Source organism: Oncorhynchus kisutch, linkage group LG19, assembly GCF_002021735.2.
Source record: "Oncorhynchus kisutch isolate 150728-3 linkage group LG19, Okis_V2, whole genome shotgun sequence".
Taxonomy (NCBI): Eukaryota; Metazoa; Chordata; class Actinopteri; order Salmoniformes; family Salmonidae; genus Oncorhynchus; species Oncorhynchus kisutch.
In genome coordinates, this window is record NC_034192.2 from 20,739,949 (window position 1) to 20,760,198 (window position 20,250).

Below are 20,250 nucleotides of genomic sequence, written 5' to 3' on the forward strand. Positions count from 1 at the left end.
GCTGCACGAGGGACTGATGCACTTCACAAAATAGATGGCTACATGAGGAAGGAAAATTATGTGGATATATTGAAGCAACATCTCAAGACATCAGTCAGGAAGTTAAAGCTTGGTCACAAATGGGTCTTCCAAATGGACAATGACCCCAAGCATACTTCCAAAGTTGTGGCAAAATGGCTTAAGGACAACTAAATCAAGGTATTGAGTGGACATCACAAAGTCCTGACCTCAATCCTATAGAACATTTGTGGGCAGAACTGAAAAAGCGTGTGCGAGCAAGGAGGCCTACAAACCTGACTCAGTTACACCAATTCTGTCAGGAGGAATGAGCCAAAATTCACCCAACATATTGTGGGAAGCTTGTGGAAGGCTACCCACAACGTTTGACCCAAGATAAACGATTTAAAGGCAATGCAACAAAATACTAATTGAGTGTATGCAAACTTCTGACCCACTGGGAATGTGAGGAAATAAATAAAAGCTGAAAGAAATCATTCTCTCTACTATTATTCTGACATTTCACATTCTTAAAATAAAGTGGTGATCCTAACTGACCTAAAACAGGGAATTTTTACTTGGATTAAACGTCAGGAATTGTGAAAAACTGAGTTTAAATGTATTTGGCTAAGGTGTATGTAAACCTCCGACATGAACTGTAAATACATCCCAAGATTTACACCCATTGGTTGAGAGAGAAGGTGATAATTGCAAGAGTGAGCCCATAGGCTGAACAGCAAGCATGAGGAATGTGCATTTTTGTAAATAGGTGAATGATATTCTGCACATGGTTAATAGGAATGAGAAGAAACAAGACGCCGTTAGAATAGGAAAAAGTGAATTGTGTGATTACTGGATGAAATTAATCAATCATTCAGACCAGCCTTCCTGGTAGAATTCTCGTAAAGTACAGTGCATTCGCAAAGTATTCAGACCCCTTGACTTCGTCCACATTATGTTACAACCTTATTCTCAAAGTGATTTAAAAACATTTTTTAAATGTTTTCCCCATAATCAACCTACACACAATATCCCATAATTACAAAGCAAAAACAGGTTTACACATTTTTGCTAATGTATTAAATGTAAAAAACAGTCAGTACTTTAGTTGAAGCACCTTTGGCAGTGATTAGTCTTGGTTATGGCTCTACAAGCTTGGCACAACTGTATTTGGGGAGTTTATCCCATTCTTCTCTGCAGATCCTCTCAAGCTCTGTCAGGTTGGATAGGGAGCTTCGCTGCACAGCAATTTTCAGGTCTCTCCAGAGATGTTCGATTGGGTTCAAGTCCAAGCTCTGGCTGGGCCACTCGGATATGCAGAGACTTGTCAGAAAAGCCACTCCTGCATTCTCTTGGCTGTGTGCTTAGCATCGTTGTCCTGTTGGAATGTGAACCGTCGCCCCAGTCTGAGGTTGTGAGCACTCTGGAGCAGGTTGTCATTTTTCCCTTGATCCTGACTAGTCTCCATGTCCCTGCCTCCAAAGCATGATGCTGCCACCGCCATGATTCACCGTAGAGATGGTGCCAGGCTTCCTCCAGACGTGAGGCTTGGCATTCAGGCCAAAGAGTTCAATCTTGGTTTCATCAGACCAGAGAATCTTGTTTCTCATGGTCTGAGTGCTTATAGGTGCCAGCCACTCTACCATAAAGGCCTGATTGGTGGAGTGTTGCAGAGATGGTTGTCCTTCTGAAAGGTTCTCCCATCTCAACAGAGGAACTCTGGAGCTCAGTCAGAGTGACCATCAGGTTCTTGGTCACCTCCCAGACCAAGTCCATTCTCCCCCGATTGCTCAGTTCGGTCGGGCGGGCGGCCAGCTCTATGAAGAATCTTGGTGGTTCCAAACTTCTTCCATTTAAAAATGATGGAGGCCACTGTGTTCCTGAGGACCTTCAATGCTGCAGAAATGTTTTGGTACCCTTCGCTAGATCTGTTCCTTGACACAATCCTGTCTTGGAGCTCTACAGACAATTCCTTCAACCTCATGGCTTTGTTTTTGCTCTGACATGCACTGTCAACTAAGGTATTTTATAATGTATTTTATACATTTATAGAAACCTGTTTCCTTTTCTCATTATGGGGTATTGTGTGTAGATTGATATATTTTTTTTTTTAAGAATAATTTTTCAGAATAAGGCTGTTATGTAACAAAATGTGGAAAAAGTCAAGTGGTCTGAATACTTTCCGAATGAGGAATAAGGAAAATGAGAGCAACAGAGCAAGAGTAGGAGCGAGAGAGAGAGGATAGAGAGAAGATTAAGAGGAGATAATATCTAATGGGACACAGTCACTGACATACAGTATGTGTTTAAAAAAAAAAAAATTGTGGACCAGGGAACCATAGGCCTACATAAGATACATAGGCCTATTGAAACAACCAGCTTGGATTGCAAACAATACTACCATATAAAAGTTCAAAGAAATACTTTGTTTCTAGGAGTGACCGAAGACAGGCAGACAAAATGAATAAAGTGAGCAAAAGAAGCATAGTGTCATATAAAAAGTGAATGAATTCACAATCGTAATTCAATTAGACCCCAAATACATTTCTGAATGTCCAAGTCCCAAACCCAACACAAAATTGTCCCCAAGTCAATCAAATCCAAAAATGAGCAATCACCCTTCAAAATACAAAAATATAAGTAATCCAATACAGGCACAAACTAATACAGTCAACAGGATCAATCTCACCAAATGGTTGAGGAGGAAAATCCGGCCTGGTGGAGATTTCCTTAGAACAGCTCAATGTTCATGGCATCTTCCAAAACAATCAATCAACATATGGAATTCTTTGTCGTTGGGGTTAACAATCCACAAGATTGAGCAACAATTATTACTTGGAATGGCTAATATAGGTTCTTAAAATATTTTTCCAAACAAATAAAACCTCAGCTAGGTACACAAATATTTCTCAAAACTCTCCTCCATTTCTAAAAGAGACATTCAGTCTTAAAAAGGGACAGCCAACCAAATTGAGACGGACAGCCTTCTTAGATTTGACAGTGAAAATAACACAGTCAGAAATGGAAAATACATAGTAAAACAGCATGACAATAGACAAAGGTTTAACCTTGCAAGGTCTTTTCAGACATATAATTATGTCAGATTTAAAGTTCATGTGCCTATCACCTCACACTTGTGGCAGCGTCACAGTTCGATGTATGAGCCTCTTCAGTGGCCCTTTGAGATGCCTGCCAATGGCAAGTTCTGCAGGGGTGCAGCCAGTGTACTCTTGTTTGGAGCTGTTGATGGTAAACCGGAATTCAGGCAACTACTTAACCCACTTCCTGTGATGCTCACCAACGAAACACGCCATCATGGTCTTTCGAGTCCTGTTGACCCTTCCAGATGTATCTAAGGGTGGAAGCTGGTGGTCAGCTTTTGGATCACCCCCCACTTTTTTCAAAATGTCTGAGAGGACTTTGCTCGTGAACTGTGAACCACGATCAGTGACGATGAATTTAGATGAACTCTTCACAAGATGGGTGTCCCTTTTATAATTTGGCAGTCTGAGTTTTGCTATCTCAGGAGGCAAAAAAGCTCCCCCCACTTTGTGAAATAGTCCACAATCACAAGTAGAAAGGCATTTCCCTTCTTGCTCTTGGGAAACGTCTTGGTGTACTTTCCATCCAATCCCGTCAGGCCGGTCATCATGTGTCGCCTCTTGCTTTCAATCCCCTCACGCAGTCATTTTGAGCACATACAACCTCTGCGAGGGATGTCGGCAGATCAGAGGCACAAGATGCTTGTTAGCGAGCCACATAAGGAGCCATCACTGTGTTGTCTGACGGTTCTGCAGCCCTTGTCTGGGCCGACATTCATGCAGCCTTTACTTGAACAATTGCAGCCCATAAAACGGAACTCCTTCCAAACAATGGCGCCATTCTCAACTGCCCACAACACACTACTTTCCCAAAGTAGAGTAGTTGTACTCTGCCCCTTTCAGACCTCTGGAGGAATATGCTATGGCCCTCTCATCCCCATTGATTTTCTGTGTCAGGACTGCTCCAAGACCCACGCCGCTGGCGTCAGTTTGTACCTGGAAAGGCAAGGTCAGATCAGGTTGTGAGAGCCGGAGGCTTTTCTAGGGCGATGCAGCTGGTCCACACACTGCTGGCATTTCTCAGTCTATTCCCACTTCACTCTTTTCTGCATGAGGTTATTCATCGGAGAGGCAAGGTCAGCAAAGTGGGGTATACAGTGATTTCTGAAAGTATCCAGACCCATTTAATTTTTCCCCATTTTGTTACGTTACAACCTTGTTCTTAAAATAGATTAAATACATTTTTTTTTAAATCAATCCAAACACAATACCCCATAATGAAAAAGCGAAACCAGGTTAAGATTTTTTTGCAAATTTATAGAAATACCTTATCTACAGAAGTATTCAAACCTTTTGCTAGGAGACTCGAAATTGAACTCAGGTGCATCTTGTTTCCATTGAACATCCTTGAGATGATGTTTCTACAACTTGATTGGAGTCAACCTGTGGTAAATTCAATTTATTGGACATGATTTGGAAAGGCACACACCTGTCTATATAAGGTCCCACAGTTGACAGTGCATAAAATAGCAAAAAACAAGCCATGAGGTTGAAGGACTTGTCAATAGAGCTCAGAGGCAGGATTGTGTCAAGGCACAGATCTGGGGAAGGGTACCAAAACATTTCTGCAATATTGAAGGTCCCAAAGAACACAGTGGCCATCATTCGTAATTGGAAGAAGTTTGGAACCACCAAGACTCTTCTCATTGCTGGCCGCCCAGCCAAACTGAGCAATCGAGGGAGAAGGGCCTTTGTCAGGGAGGTGACAAAGAACATGATGGTCACTCTGACAGAGCTCCAGAGTTCCTCTTGGAGATGGCAGAACCTTCCAGAAGGACAACAATCTCTGCAGCACTCCACCAATCAGGCCTTTATGGTTGAGTGGCCAGATGGAAGCCACTCTTCAGTAAAAGACACCACAGCCCGCTTGGAGTTTGCCAAAAGGGAGCCTGATGAACTCTGACCATGAGAAACAAGATTTTCTGGTCTGATGAAACCTAGATTTAACTCTTTGGCCTGAATGCCAATCTGGAAGGAACCTGGCACCATCCCTACAGTTAAACACGGTGGTGGCAGTATCATGCGGTGTGATGTTTTTCAGCTGCAGGGACTTGGAGACTAGTCAGAACAGAGAAAAAGATGAACGGAGAGATCCTTGATGAAAACCTGCTCCAGAGCACTCACACCTCAGACTGGGGTGAATGATCACCTGCCAAAAGTACTGACTAAAGGGTCTGAATACTTATAAATGTAATTTCAGTTTATTTTTATTACATTTGCTAAACATTTCTAAAAACCTGTTTTCACTTTGTCATTATGGGGTATTGTGTGTCGATTAATGAGGAAAAAATGCATTTAATAACTTTTAGAAAAAGGCTGTAATGTAACAAAATATGGAGAAAGTGAAGGGGTCTGAATACTTTCGGAATGCACCGTAGGTTTCCAGGGTCCACACAGTACCATGCCACAAGTGAATTGGGTTTTTCAAATCAAATCCAACTTTATTTGCCACATGCGCCGAATACAACAAGTGTAGACTTTACAGTGAAATGCTTACTTACAAGCCCTTAACCAACAGTGCAGTTCAAGAAGAAGAAAATATTTACCAAGTAGGCTAAAATAAAAAGTAATAATAAAAATGAGCACAATAAGAATAACAAGGCTATATACAGGGGGTACTGGTACTGAGTCAGTGTGCAGGGGTACAGGCTAGTTGAGGTAATCTGTACATGTAGGTGGGGGGCAAAGTGACTATGCATAGGTAACAAACAAACAGCTAGTAGCAGCAGTGTACAAGAGGGATGACGGGGGGGATTTTAATTAATTGTTCAGCAGTCTTATAGCTTGGGGGGGTAGATGCTGTTGAGGAGCATTTTTTTTGTCCTAGACTTGGACCTCTGGTAACACTTGCCGTGCGGTAGCAGAGAAGACAGTCTATAACTTTGGTTACTGGAGTCTGACAATGGTTACTGGAGTCTGACAATTTTCTGGACTTTCCTTTGACACCGCCTATTATATAGGACCTGGATGGCAGGAAGCTTGACCTCAGTGATGTACTGGGCCGTTTGCACTACCCACTGTAGCGCCTTACGGTCAGCTTCCTTCAGCTGTGTCTGTGTGTGAGAGACTTTCCATCAGTGAGCACAAAGGCTCTGGAATCCCACGTGATGAGCTGCTCACATGGTTTGGGCAACTCCTACCATAGCTGCTTCTGCATCAAGCTTAAGGTGTATCCTGTATCTAACACAGCCTCCACTTGGGTGCCCCAAACTTCTATGGGGACTACCAGTAAGGCAGGAAACTCAGCGTGCTATGGCCATGTGTTTAGTAGGTCTACCATCTCTTATGATTGGTGGTTATTCACCTTGGCCCAGTAATCCTTATTTGAAGCCATGTCCTTTTCCACTATAGAGCAGACTTTGACAAACTTCTCAACAGTCATGACGGATCCTCTTAAACTGCTAGCAAGAGTTATTATTCAAGAGCTTTCTCACCATCGCAGTCTCTGACATGTCCGGCTTCCATTTCAGGCACAATGCCCTGTAATCATAAGAAAAGTCCCGAATCTATCGGTCTGGATCTTGAAAAATTTTTCTTCCCCTGTTCTTCAACTTCAGTCAGGTAATCAGATGGTAAGAAAGCAAACAGGAAAAAAACTATTGAATTCTGCCCAATTGTTAACATATTTCTTTTTTAGCGACCCACCAGGTCCCGTGAGGACTGTGGAAAAGCTTTGAGTACATGGAATGGGAACTTCATGATGCTCCTTTTGGGATATTACTGAGATCAGGGATGTGACAGCAGAATATTATATTAGAGGATGGGGTGCTTGTGGATTTGACTTTAGAGATCTCCCTGTCCCATTTCTCCGCTCTTCTGAGCATACATTTGACCACTGCTTGCTCCAGGTGGGCTAGTGAGTTTTTCATTGTTACTTCCATGGCCTCAAATCGTTGCTCCTCATACTCTGAGGCTGGTCTCTCTGTTCACAGCATTCTCCAGAGTGTTTACTTGATCTTGGAATCCTTTGACAGTGTTGTTGACTTCCTCCAAATCAACTGTAGTAGTAAGTGTGGCACTTTTACCACCACCATCATCATCTTCCTCCATACTGTCAACTCACACAACAGTGATGATATATTTGAGCCACAGGATTTCAAAAGGTAACGCCAGGCCCAGGGTTGAAGGGCGGTGTACTTTGGCCTGCTTCATCTTGCCCTGGGTCAATGTCTGTTTGTACCTCTAAATGGCTACGGTCAGACCCGACACCAGCCATATTAGCAACAACATAACTCTCATAAAAATAAAATGAACAAGTCTCCCAGTACTGGCCACCAGTCAAAAAAATCAGCTTGCATCGCAAACTATGCTATCATAAAAGTTCCAAGAAACAAGGTGTTCATATGAGTGACCGAAGCAAGACAGACAAAATGAATAACGTGAGCAAAAGAAGCCTATTTTCATGTAAAGTGTATAAATTGAGGAAGAGGAAAATCCCACCTGGTGGAGATTTCCTTATCAAATCTAACTTTATTTGTCACACGCGCCGAATACAACAAGTGTAGACTTTACAGTCAAATGCATACTTACAAGCCCTTAACCAACAGTGCAGTTCACGAAGAGTTAAGAAAATATTTACCAATTAGACTACAATAAAAAGTAATAATAAAAAGTAACACAATAAGAATAAAAATAACGAGGCTATATACAGGGGAACCGGTACCGAGTCAGTGTGCGGGGTTACAGGCTAGTTGAGGTCATTTGTACATGTAGGTGGAGGTGAATGCATAGATAATAAACAGCAAGTAGCTGCGTGTACAAAAGGGAGGGGTCAATAAAATTGACCGGTGGCAATTTTATTAATTGTTCAGCAGTCTTATGGCTTGGGGGTAGAAGCTGTTGAGGAGCCTTCTGGTCCTAGACTTGGCGCTTCGGTACCGCTTGCCGTGTGGTAGCAGAGAGAACAGTCTATGACTTGGGTGACTGGAGTCTCTGACAATTTTATGGGCTTTCTTCTGACACCGCCTATTATATATAGTTAAAGTCTGAAGTTTACATACACTTAGGTTGGAATAATTCAAACTTGTTTTTCAACCACTCCACAAATTTCTTGTCAACAAACTATAGTTTTGGCAAGTCGGTTAGGACATCAACTGTGTGCATGACAGATTATTTCACTGTATCACAATTCCAGTGGGTCAGAAGTTCACAGACTTAAGTTGACTTAAGTTGACTTTAAACAGCTTGGAAAATTCCAGAAAATTATGTCATGGCTTTAGAAGCTTCTGATAGGCTAATTGACATCATTCGAGTAAATTGGAGGTGCACCTGTGGACGTATTTCAAGGCCTACCTTCAAACTCAGTGCCTCTTTGTTTGACATCATGGGAAAATCTAAATAAAATCAGCCCCCAAAAATTGTAGGACCTCCACAAGTATGGTTCATCTTTGGGAGCAATTTCCAAACACCTGAAGGTACCACGTTCATCTGGGCAACCAATAGTACATAAGTATAAACACCATGGGACTACGCAGCCGTATTAATACTAGGTTTAAATGTCAGGAATTGTGAAAAACTGAGTTTAAATGTATTTGGCTAAGGTGTATGTAAACTTTCGACTTCAACTGTAGGTCCTGGATGGCAGGATGCTTGGCCCCAGGGATGTACTCGGCCGTTCACACTACCCTCTGTAGCGCAGAGCAGTTGCCATACCAGGCGGTGATGCAACTGGTCAGGATGCTCTCGGGCAGCGCAGCTGTAGAACCTTTTGAGGATCTGTGGACCCATGCCAAATATTTTCAGTCTCCTGAGGGGGAAAAGGTTTTGTCGTGCCCTCTTCATGACTGTCTTGGTAAATTTGGACCATGATAGTTCGTTGGTGATGTGGATACCAAGGAACTTGAAAAACTTTCGACCTGCTCCACTACAGCCTGTTAATGTGAATGGGAGCCTGTTTTCTATGCCTTTTCCTGTAGTCCACGATCAGCTCCTTTGTCTTGCTCACATTGAGGGAGAGGTTGTGGTCCTGGCACCACAATACCAGTTCTCTGACCTCCCTATAGGCCGTCTCATCGTTGTTGGTGATCAGGCCTACCACTGTTGTGTCGTCAGAAAACTTAATGGTGTTGGAGTCGTGCTTGGCCACGCAGTCGTGGGTGAACAGGGAATACAGGAGGGGACTAAGTACACACCCTTGAGGGGCCCCAGTGTTAAGGATCAGCGAGGCAGTCGTGTTGTTGCCCACTCTTACCACCTGGGGGCAGTCCATCAGGAAGTCCAGGATACAGTTGCAGAGGGAGCTGTTTAGTCCCAGAGTCCTTAGCTTAGTGATGAGCTTCGTGGGCACTATGGTGTTGAACGCTGAGCTGTAGTCAATGAACAGCATTCTCACATAGGTGTTCCTTTTGTCCAGGTGAGAAAGGGCAGTGTGGAATGCAATTGAGATTGCATCATCTGTGGATCTGTTGGGGCGGTATGCGAATTGGAGTGGGTCTAAGGTGTCTGGGATAATGCTGTTGATGTGAGCCATGACCAGTCTTTCAAAGCTCGGGGCAGTAATCATTTAGGCAGGTTACCTTTACTTCCTTGGGCACAGGGACTATGGTGGTCTGCTTGAAACATGTAGGTATTACAGACTCGGTCAAGGAGAAGTTGAAAATGTCAGTGAAGACACTTGACAGTTGGTCCACGCATGCTCTGAGTACACGTCCTGGTAATTCGTCTGGCCCAGCGGCTTTTGTGAATGTTGACCTGTTTAAAAGGTTTTATTCACATCGGCTACCGAGAGCATTATCACAAAGTCTTCCAGAACAGCTGGTGCTCTCGTGCATGCTTCAGTGTTGCTTGCCTCGAGGTGAGCGTAAAAGGCATTTAGCTCGTCTGGTAGGCTTGCGTCACTGGGCAGCTCGTGTCTGGGTTTCACTCTGTAGTCCGTAATAGTTTTCAAGTCCTGCCACATCCGACGAGCATCAGAGCCGGTGTTGTAGGCTTCAACCTTAATCCTGTATTGACGCTTTGCTTGTTTGACGGTTCATCTGAGGGCATAGTGGGATTTCTTATAAACGTCGGGTTTAGTCTCCCGCTCCTTGAAAGCGGCAGCTCTAGACTTTAGCTCAATGCTGCCTGTAATCCATGGCTTCTGGTTGGGATATGCATGTACAGTCACTGTGGGGACGTCGTCGTCGATGCACTTATTGATGAAGCCTGTGACTGAGGTGGTGTACTCCTCAATGACATTGCATGAATCCCGGAACATATTCCAGTCTGTGCTAGCAAAACAGTCCTGTAGTGTAGCATCCGCGTCATCTGAGCACTTCCGTATTGAGCGAGTCACTGGTACTCCCTGCTTTAGTTTTTGCTTGTAAGCAGGAATCAGGAGGATATAATTATGGTCAGATTTGCCAAATGGAGGGCGAGGGAGAGCTTTGTATGCATCTCTGTGTGTGGAGTAAAGGTGGTCTAGGATCTTTTTTTCTCTGGTTGCACATGTGATTTCCTAGTAAAAATTTGGTAGAACTGATTTAAGTTTGCCTGCATTAAAGTCCCCGGACACAAGGAGTGCCGCTTCTGGGTGAGCATTTTCTTCTTTGCTTATGGCCTTATAGAGTTGGTTGAGAGCGGTCTTAGTTCCAGCTTTGTTCTGTGGTGGTAATTAGATGGCTACAAATAATATAAATGAGAACTCTCTTGGTAGATAGTGTGGTCTACAGCTTATCATAAGGGACTCTACCTCAGGTGAGCAATACCTCAAGACTTCTTTAATATTACATTACATTGCGCACCAGCTTTTATTGACAAATAGACACAAACCCCCACCCCTCGTCTTACCAGAGGTAGCGTTTCTGTTCTGCCAGTGCATGGAAAATCCCGCTAGCTCTATATTGTCCGTATCGTCGTTCAGCCACGTCTCGGTGAAACATAAGATGTTACAGTTTTTAATGTCCCGTTGGTAGGATCTTAATCGTAGGTCATAAATGGTATTTTCCAATGACTGCACATTAGCAAGAAAAACATATGGCAGTGGGTGTTTACTCGCTCACCTACGGATTCTCAGAAGGCTGCCCGATGTGCGGCCCCTTTTCTTCACGCAAATGGCGGGGATCTGGGCCTGTTCCAGTGAAAGCAGGATATCCTTCTCGTCGGACTCGTTAAAGGAAAAAGTTTATTCCAGTCCGCGGTGAGTAATCGCTGTTCTGGTGTCCAGAAGTTATTTTCAGTCATCAGTAGCAGCAACATTATGTACACAATAAGTTTAAAAAAATAAGTTACACAAAACGCAAAAAAAATAACAAAATAGCACAATTGGTTGGGAGAATGTAAAACATCAGCCATGTTCTTCGGCGCCATCTTATTACAGCTCAATGTTCATGGCATCCTCAAACACCCAACATATAAATGATTTGAAGTTAACCATTCACAAATGATCAACAATTATTACATGGAATGACAAATATAGGTTCTTAAAAGGTTTTTCCAAACAAATAGAACCTCAGCCAGGTACACACCAAACATTAGAAAATGATCCTCCATTTCAAAAATAGACATGCTGTCTTAAAGGAAAAGCCCACCAAACTGACAATGGCAGCCATCTTAGATTTGACAGTGAAAATAATGCAGTCTAAACTGGCAGATACATAATACAATAGCATGAAAATATACATAAAGTTTCACCTTGTAAGATTTTTTTTTTATCTTTAAAACCTATCATAATTATATGTCTATGTTCCTATCACCTCATACTTGTGCCAGCATCCCAACTATGGCTCCCTGGTCCACATACACTTTTGCTGTACTTTTAAACCAAGAGCTTAGCAAATGATTGAAGCACACGCACACACCTTGATGGTGGCGTCCTCGGAGGAGGTGACCATGACGGAGAAGACAGGATGGAAGATGACCCGTGTGACGGGGGAGCGGTGGCCGCTCAGGGCGTATCTCTCTGGGGGACGGGGGATCCACTCCTTAGGGTCCCTCTTCTGGGCCACCGGACCCCCTAGAGTGATCTCCTCTTTGGCCTCATTCAGCTTCGACTCCAGCTCCATCACCTGGAGGAGAGAAGGGGTGGGATTGGGAAAGAGCGACGAGAGAGGTATAAAAAGAAGGAATAGTTGGAAGATAAGGGGTAGAAAAGAAGACGAGAAGAGAGGAATAAAGAGGTGATAGTTCAGTTGGTTGTTTATTATTCTCCAACAGTGTTGTTCCACGCATACTCCAGCTATACACTGCATTCAAAGTATTCAGACCATTTCACTTTTCCATATTTTGTTAGGTTACAGCCGTATTCAAAAATTTCTTAAATGCAAAAAATGTGCCTACACACAATACCCCATAATGACAAATCAAAAACAGGTTTGTAGAAATGTTTCAAATGTATTAAAAATAAAAAACAGAAAAACCTTATTTACATAAGTATTCAGACCCTTCGCTATGGGACCTTAAATTGAGCTCAGGTGCATCCTGTTTCCATTGATCATCCTTGAGCTGTTTCTACAACCTGATTGGAGACCACCTGTTGTAAATTAAATTGATTGGACATTATTTGGAAAGGCACATACCTGTCTATATAAAAGGTTGACAGTGCATGTCAGAGCAAAACCAAATTGGAATTGTCCATAGAGCTCCGACGCAGGATTGTATCTGGGGAAGGGTACTAAAAATGTATTGCAGCATTGAAGGTCCCCAAGAGCACAGTGGCCTCCATCATTCTTAAATGGAAGAAGTTTGGAACTACAAAGACTCTTCCTAGAGCTGGCTGCCCGAGGGAGAAGGGCCTTGGTCAGGGAGGTGACCAAGAGCCGGTGGTCACTGACAGAGCTCCAGAGGTCCTCTGTGGAAAACCTTCCAGAAGGACAACCATCTCTACAGCACTCCACCAATCAGGCCTTTATGGTAAAGTGGGCAGATGGAAGCCACCCTTCAGTAAAAAGGCAGATGACAGCCTGCTTAGAGTTTGCCAAGAGGCACCTAAAGGACTCTCAGACCAGAAGAAACAAGATTCTCTGGTCTGATGAAACCAAGATTGAACTCTTTGCCCTGAATGCCAAGTGTCTGAATACTTATGTGAATGTGATTTAAGTTGTACATTTTTAATACATTTCCAAATATTTCTAAAAAACATTTTTTTCTTTGTCATTATGGGGTATTGTGTGTAGATTGGTGAGGGGAAAATGTTATAATAAGGCTGTAACATAAAATGTGGAAAATGTCTAGGGTTCTGAATTAGGGATGCACGATATAATGGTAAGCATATAAGAATCGGCCGAAATTAACTAAAAATGCCAACACCGGCATCGGCCCGATGTGTAGTTTAACGCCGATGTGCAAAACTGATGTCATTGCTGACGTGAGTACTTATATATATACACACTACCGTACAAAAGTTTGGGGTCACTTAGAAATGTTCTTGATATCCATGAAAATGTACATGAAATGGGTTGCAAAATGAATAGGAAATATAGTCAAGTCATTGACATGGTTATAAATAATGATTTTTAACTGAAATAATTGTGTCCTTCAAACTTTGCTTTCGTCAATGAATCCTCCATTTGCAGCAATTACAGCCTTGCAGACCTTTGGCATTCTAGTTGTCAATTTGTTGAGGTGGCCAGTCTGAGATATGGCTTTTTCTTTGCAACTCTGCCTAGAAGGCCAGCATCCCGGAGTCACCTCTTCACTGTTGACGCTGAGACTGGTGTTTTGCGGGTACTATTTAATGAAGCTGCCAGTTCAGGACTTGTGAGGCGTCTAAGTAGACACTAATGTACTTGTCCTCTTGCTCAGTTGTGCACCGGGGCCTCCCACTCCTCTTTCTATTCTGGTCAGGGCCAGTTTGCGCTGTTCTGTGAAGGGAGTAGTACACAGCGTTGTATGAGATCTTCAGTTTCTGGCAATTTCTCGCATGGAATAGCCTTCATTTTTCAAAACAAGTATAGAGTGACGAGTTTCAGAAGAAAGTTCTTAGTTTCTGGACATTTTGAGCCTGTAATCGAACCCACAAATACTGATGCTCCAGATACTCAACTAGTCTGAAGGCAAGTTTTATTGCTTCTTTAAATCAGAACAATAGTGTTCAGCTGTGCTAACATAATAGCAAAAGAGTTTTCTAGTGATCAATTAGCCTTTTAAAATGATAAATTTGGATTAGCTAACACAAAGTGCCATTGGAACACAGGAGTGATGGTTGCTGATAATGGGCCTCTGTACGCCTATGTAGAGATTCCATTATCTACAATAGTCGTTTACAACATTAACAATGTCTACACTGCATTTCTGATCAATTTTATGTTATTTTTTAAAAAAGGACACAAGTGACCCCAAAGTTTTGAACGGTAGTGTAGGTAGATGACGTAATGACGTCATGAAAAATACAGCACTACACGTGCAACACAGCATTCCTAACCTAGCCCACAATGTCTGCTGTGTGAATCTATTTTGAAGTTTCAAAGGAAGGTAAAGGCCATTTGTAATGTTTGTGCTGCTATTATTTCCAGAGGGGAGAAAGTGAAATATTTCAATATCACAAACCTAATTACTCATTTGAAAGTGCATCACCCCCAGACGTTCAGCGACTACTTAGAAGAAAGAAAAGCTGAAAAAAACAAAGCTCACATTTCCAACAACTAAACAAGTTCAAGTCGAGCAGTCATTTGAAAGAGTAAGAACATTTCAGCGAGACAACTCAAAAAGGTGAAATCCATTAACGCCAAGATAATGAGATTCATTGCCCTTGACAATCAACTGTTCTCTATCGTGGATGATGTTTGCTTTCGCCGACTGGTCGAGCACCGTGAGCCCCGGTACACAATACCAAGTAGGCGCTATTTTTCCAATGTTACCCTACCGGAGTTACACATTCTTGTTGAAAAGCACATCCATGAGCTCCTTGCTGTGGGCGTCATTGCTATTAGCTTCATGACTAACGTTTGGAACAGCGATGTCAGCCCCATGGGCATGCGGAGTCTGACAGCACAGTTAGTCGACGAGGAACGTGTAATATGGAAAACTGTATTGCATGCTCAAGAATGTGCTGGTTCTCCTACCACTGCTGCCATTTCAATGGAATTTGAGAACACGTTTGAAACTTGGAAACATGAACACACTCCAACCTCCATTCGAACAACTGATTCAAGAAATAAGCTCATCAACTGTGTCTGCAGCAGACGTGATACCCTCTGTCATGGCATGTAAACGCCTGCTCAACTACACTGCCGACACAGACCGTGGGGTTATAACTTGCAAAAGTACTCTACTTGTGGCTGTGAAAAAAGGATTCGGTGGCATTCTCTCTGAGCCTCTTTACTGTGTTGCCACCATGCTCGATGCTCGGTACATGGACCACTACTTCGATGCAGACAAGAAACAGGGTTTACGTGAAATGTTACAGACACAGCTGGACAAGATGGAAACGGACACAGTGACAGTGCCCACCGAAGAAGAGTACCCACGACAGAAGAGGCTTGACATGTATGATGAAATCCTGGTTGAGAATGAAACGACTGAACAAATGAACAACAAAACAGCACAGCAAGTAAATTAAAGAAATAGGTTTTGACTATGTTTTACAGGTAATGGGGACATACGTAAATGCCAACAAAATAACTTTTTGGTGTGTGTGTTTTTCAACTATTTAACTTAACTAGAATGCTTAAAAAGGCAGCTAAACTGTTAAATATCGGTATCTGTTTTTTTGGCAAGGAAAATATCAGATATCAGATATCGTATCAGCCAAAAATGTAATATCTGTGCATCCCTAGTCTGAATACTTTCCAAATGCACTGTTCACACATACAAGTCACAGTCAACTGACATACACATCAAATACCATAACACCACAAACGTGACGTCAACAATCACCTTCTTCTGTAATCTGATGACAGAGGTCCATTTCTTTTCCAAAAGACCAGCGTACTTCTTATCTAACTCCTCATTCTGTGGAAGAAAGGGAGGGGAGACAGAAATGGAAATATGAGAGAATGATCTCTAGGTTTAAAATTGTTGTGAGGAAATAAAATAATAGGTTAGTGTTGCAAATCGGGAATGTGTGGGGTTAGTTAGTGTGTGTGTACTCTTACCATATCTAATTCAGCCTCTTTCTTGAAGGTGGAGTAGGCTTCCTCATAGCCATTGGAGCGTAGGTAGTCTGCTATAGCTCGGTTTCTAACACACAGAGACAGAGAAAGAGAGAGAGAGAGAATTTGAACGCAGTGGCTGTACAGACACATAGTACACATAACGTCAGGGCTCAGGTTCTCCGCTTCACAGCGCTGTATAAGTTTTGACTGACAGCCATTATAAAGTTGAGCAACACGCGTGACAAAATGCCTCCATCCCCCTCGCTAATTGGGCTACTCTGAGTGAGGGAAACATTGAGTATTATAACACTGCTTTGATGTCACAGAAGAAAACCACACACCCTTGAGTCCAAATGTGCACTACACATTTTCATTATCAAATATTTATTACTGCCATGTTTGATCCACAGTTACAAGGATGACATGTGTGACACCCTGCGTTGTCCTGAAAGAATGAGCCTGTTTGTCATATTGTGAAGAACATCTGCTGTGGAACACGCACTTGAAAGCACTCATGATTGCATTCTATGCGCACCAGAATTACAATTCTATGCGCACCAGAATTACAATCCGTTTGTCTGAAGTGCCTTCTGAAAGCCTAACACTAAGATCAGATTCTTTAACAATCCATGTTGGATTCGAGTTATGCACACCTGACCCAGATTGGGATTTATAAAGGAACTTTTGGGGATTGCGTAAACAACCGTAATTGTGTTAGGGTGTGGACGCAGGGCTGTATTCCAAACCAAAAACTGCAAGTGTGCTTGCTTCAGTTCCTCAACGGCTAAGCTAGGAGAGCTAAAAGAAAGCACCTCTTTCCTTGAGTCAAAAGTGCATTGAAATGACTTAGGAACCGTGCACAGTTTGAAGGGGTGTGTGGCCACCTGGAGACACCAGTTAGACCTCTCACTCAAACCCTTGTAAAAGTGTTTTAATTGCTGCCATGGTCATGCATATGCTTTTTAAAGTTCTTCCATATTAGGACAATTTCCAAGAGTGGTTTTCAGAGTATCATAAAAAGGTATGTAACCTACAAAAACGATCTGTAACGTACATTGAGTTAGTGCACCATTCCAGTTTCAACCGAGCGTGTTTTATTGAGTAAGTGTTTTCTGTGATGACTTATTGCTAAATGTATCCTTGAATGACAACAGTGATATCAGCAGTTCTACCTTAAGAGAAATCTCAGTTCCACCTTAAGGCAGAAAGAGACCACACCCTGTCTGTCTGGCAGAAGCTGTGCTGCAGTGAAAGTGGGTGTGTGTGCTCGAGTGTGAAGTCCAGTGACATGTTTCATGAAAACGACACTGAGAATTGAATCACAGATGGTGTGTTTATGGTTGTCATGGAAACATGGCGACACTCAGGAGAAGCAGATCGACCAACACGACCAAAACCACATGCGCGCACACAGAGTTGTGTCTGAGTGGCAGCCTGGGTCCATTCTCTGATGAGGGCTACATTTTCTATGAGCAGCAACAAAACATCTCTGACATCATCAGCACTCCTCAAATGGCTTTTGGATAATTGTAATATGTGTGAGTGTCAGAGAGGGAGAGAATGTGAGTGTGTGTGCACAATTTTTTCAGAGAGAATGTGGTGTGTGTGTCACATTTACATAAGTATTCAGACCCTTTACTCAGTGCTTGTTGAAGCACATTTGGCAGCGATTATAACCATGAGTCTTCTTGTTATGACGCTACAAGCTTGGCACACCTGTATTTGGAGAGTATCTCCCAGTCTTCTCTGCATATCCTCTCAAGCTCTGTCAGGTTGGATGGGGAGCGTTGCTGCACAGCTATTTTCAGGTCTCTCCAGAGATGTTCGATCAGGTTCAAGCCCGGGCTCTGGCTGGGCCACTCAAGGACATTCAGAGACTTGTCCCGAAGCCACTCCTGTGTTGTCTTGGCTGTGTGCTTAGGGTCTTTGTCTTGTTGGAAGGTGAACCTTGACCCCCAGTCTGAGGTCCTGAGAAGGTTTTTATCAAGGACTCTGTTCATCTTTCCCTCGATCCTGATCAAGTATTTTTCACTGTGTGCCTAAATATCTTTGTCTGCGCCTACATTTTTTTACTTCGAACACCTTGCAAAAAAGGGTCAGCGTAGAGCCCTGGGGATACAGAGTTCTGAAAACAGCCTGCAGTTCCCCGGTTAACATTAACCTTCATGGCTTCAATGAGAGGGGGCTGTCATTCTCCCCTGGTTTTACAAGAAAACACATTTTAATATCATAGCACATCTTGCCCTCCGGTCAGCCCTGACAACCATATGCTATTTTCCCCACTTCAAATTAGCCTACAGGCACGTACAAACCGAGGGTCCACAAGACCTGACACAGATCAAGGCAAAAAAAACACAAAATAAATCAATAATAATAATCTGAAATCAGTTTTATGGATGGCGAACAGCAGACTTTTCACTGTTTTTAGCGTAGGCTACTGTTACCCCAAAACTCCCCGAATACTACCCAAAAGATAAGTGTGCATTGTTTGCTGTGGCCTTTTTTAAGCATACTTCTGATTGGTTAAGAGACTAGAGCAAATATTTTAAACTATCCGGATATCCCCCCAAAAATAAATGATATTATTTAAATAGTGAAATAATTTCAAATGCCCATCTAAGGGTGTTTTCTCACGTGTTCTCTTTCAGCAAATTTTTGTGAACTCAGTGCAGTTCGCTTAAAAAGGAACTCAAACCCCCTCAAAAGAGCCCCTGAAGCAAACCGAGACCCTTTTTAGGACAATGTTAATGCAAAGCTCCCAAAGCTCGCATGTCATAATTCCAGCCACTAGAGTACTGCAACACCGGTTACTCTGCCATAAACCCTCACATTGGTGCCACAAAAGAGAGAACTCAAAAAAAACTCTGTTCGTTTCACATCGGGGGCTCTTTTGAGGGGTCTGAGATCCTTTGGAGTGTTCAAACTGCACAAAAAAAATTAAGCAAACCGCACTAAGTAAAAACATTGTCTGGACCAAGTGTGAAAACATCCTAACACACACCCCAAAAAATTGGGTCTGGGAATTGCCTGGGACCTCACAAAATGATGTGTATACGATATGTATTGCGATTTGATACTGAGATTTTATTGCAATCTGATGTTCCAAACATATTGCTCACTATATTCCTGCTGCAGAGAGAAAAAAAGGTTTTGAGCAGTCAAGGAAATAGGTGCGGAAAAGATGTTGCCGCACTTTTTAAAAAGATTTAGAACAAACCATAGGATGAATAATATCAGCGTTTTGGCAAATGTACAGCCAGCTATCGCTAGCTAATGCTACCTAGCATTACAAATCGATACTTTGAGTCAAAGTATCAATGTAATATCGCCCAAAATAATATTGCGATATGTAACTATCGATCCCCTCCCACCCATATCACTAGTGTGTGTGTGCGCGCGCGCACGCGTGTACTTACAGTTCGTCTCGTTGTCTCTGTGACAGCACCATGTTGGCTGTAGTGGCTGCTCTCTCCCTCTGAGGGAGGCGGGTGAGACAGGGTGAGATGGTGTAGGGAGGTTCTCAGGTCCCTCGGTCAGTCGTTCAGACTTCAACCCTCAGAAACTATAACTGGTATTCCACAAAGACAGACAGGCAGACAGAGAGAGAGAGAGACAAAGAGACACAGAGAGAGAGAGAGAGAGAGAGAGAGAGAGAGAGAGGCAGCCAGAAAACACGGGGGAGAAAAGCAAAACAGAGGTAGAGGGAGAGTGGATGAGAAAGACAAAAATGTACTGTTGACGGAAAAACAATTACAGATAAGAAATGAACACGGTATACAAACAATGACTGATATCTGCCATTCTGCCTAATGGCAAGGCTCACTGCTCCTTTCAGTCTGGACTGACAGGTGTGGAACAGGTTTAGGCTAATAGAGCTATATAAACTCAACAAAAAAGAAACGTCCCTTTTTCAGGACCCTGTCTTTCAAAGATAATTCATAAAAATCCAAATAACTTCACAGATCTTCATTGTAAAGGGTTTAAACACTGTTTCCCATTCTTCTTCAATGAACCATAAACAATTAATGAACATGCACCTGCGGAACGGTCGTTAAGACACTAACAGCTTACAGATGGTAGGCAATTAAGGTCACAGTTCTGAAAACTTAGGACACTAAAGAGGCATTTCTACTGACTCTGGG

The 20,250-nt window shown here is 42.7% G+C and overlaps 1 protein-coding gene across 4 annotated transcripts in view; it reads right to left on the minus strand.

The window, feature by feature from the left end:
• Positions 1–20,250, minus strand: part of LOC109864432 (lissencephaly-1 homolog B) — a 51,971-nt gene that overhangs the window by 15,481 nt on the left and 16,240 nt on the right. For all 4 annotated transcript variants that reach the window (XM_020452220.2, XM_020452221.2, XM_020452222.2 and 1 more), the window contains exons 2-5: positions 19,525–19,676; positions 16,109–16,193; positions 15,891–15,965; positions 11,876–12,082 (exon numbers count right to left, since the gene is read on the minus strand). In XM_020452220.2, coding sequence (XP_020307809.1) covers positions 11,876–12,082; positions 15,891–15,965; positions 16,109–16,193; positions 19,525–19,556 — 399 coding nt within the window. In that variant the 5' untranslated portion in view covers positions 19,557–19,676. The remainder of the gene's footprint in view (positions 1–11,875; positions 12,083–15,890; positions 15,966–16,108; positions 16,194–19,524; positions 19,677–20,250) is intronic.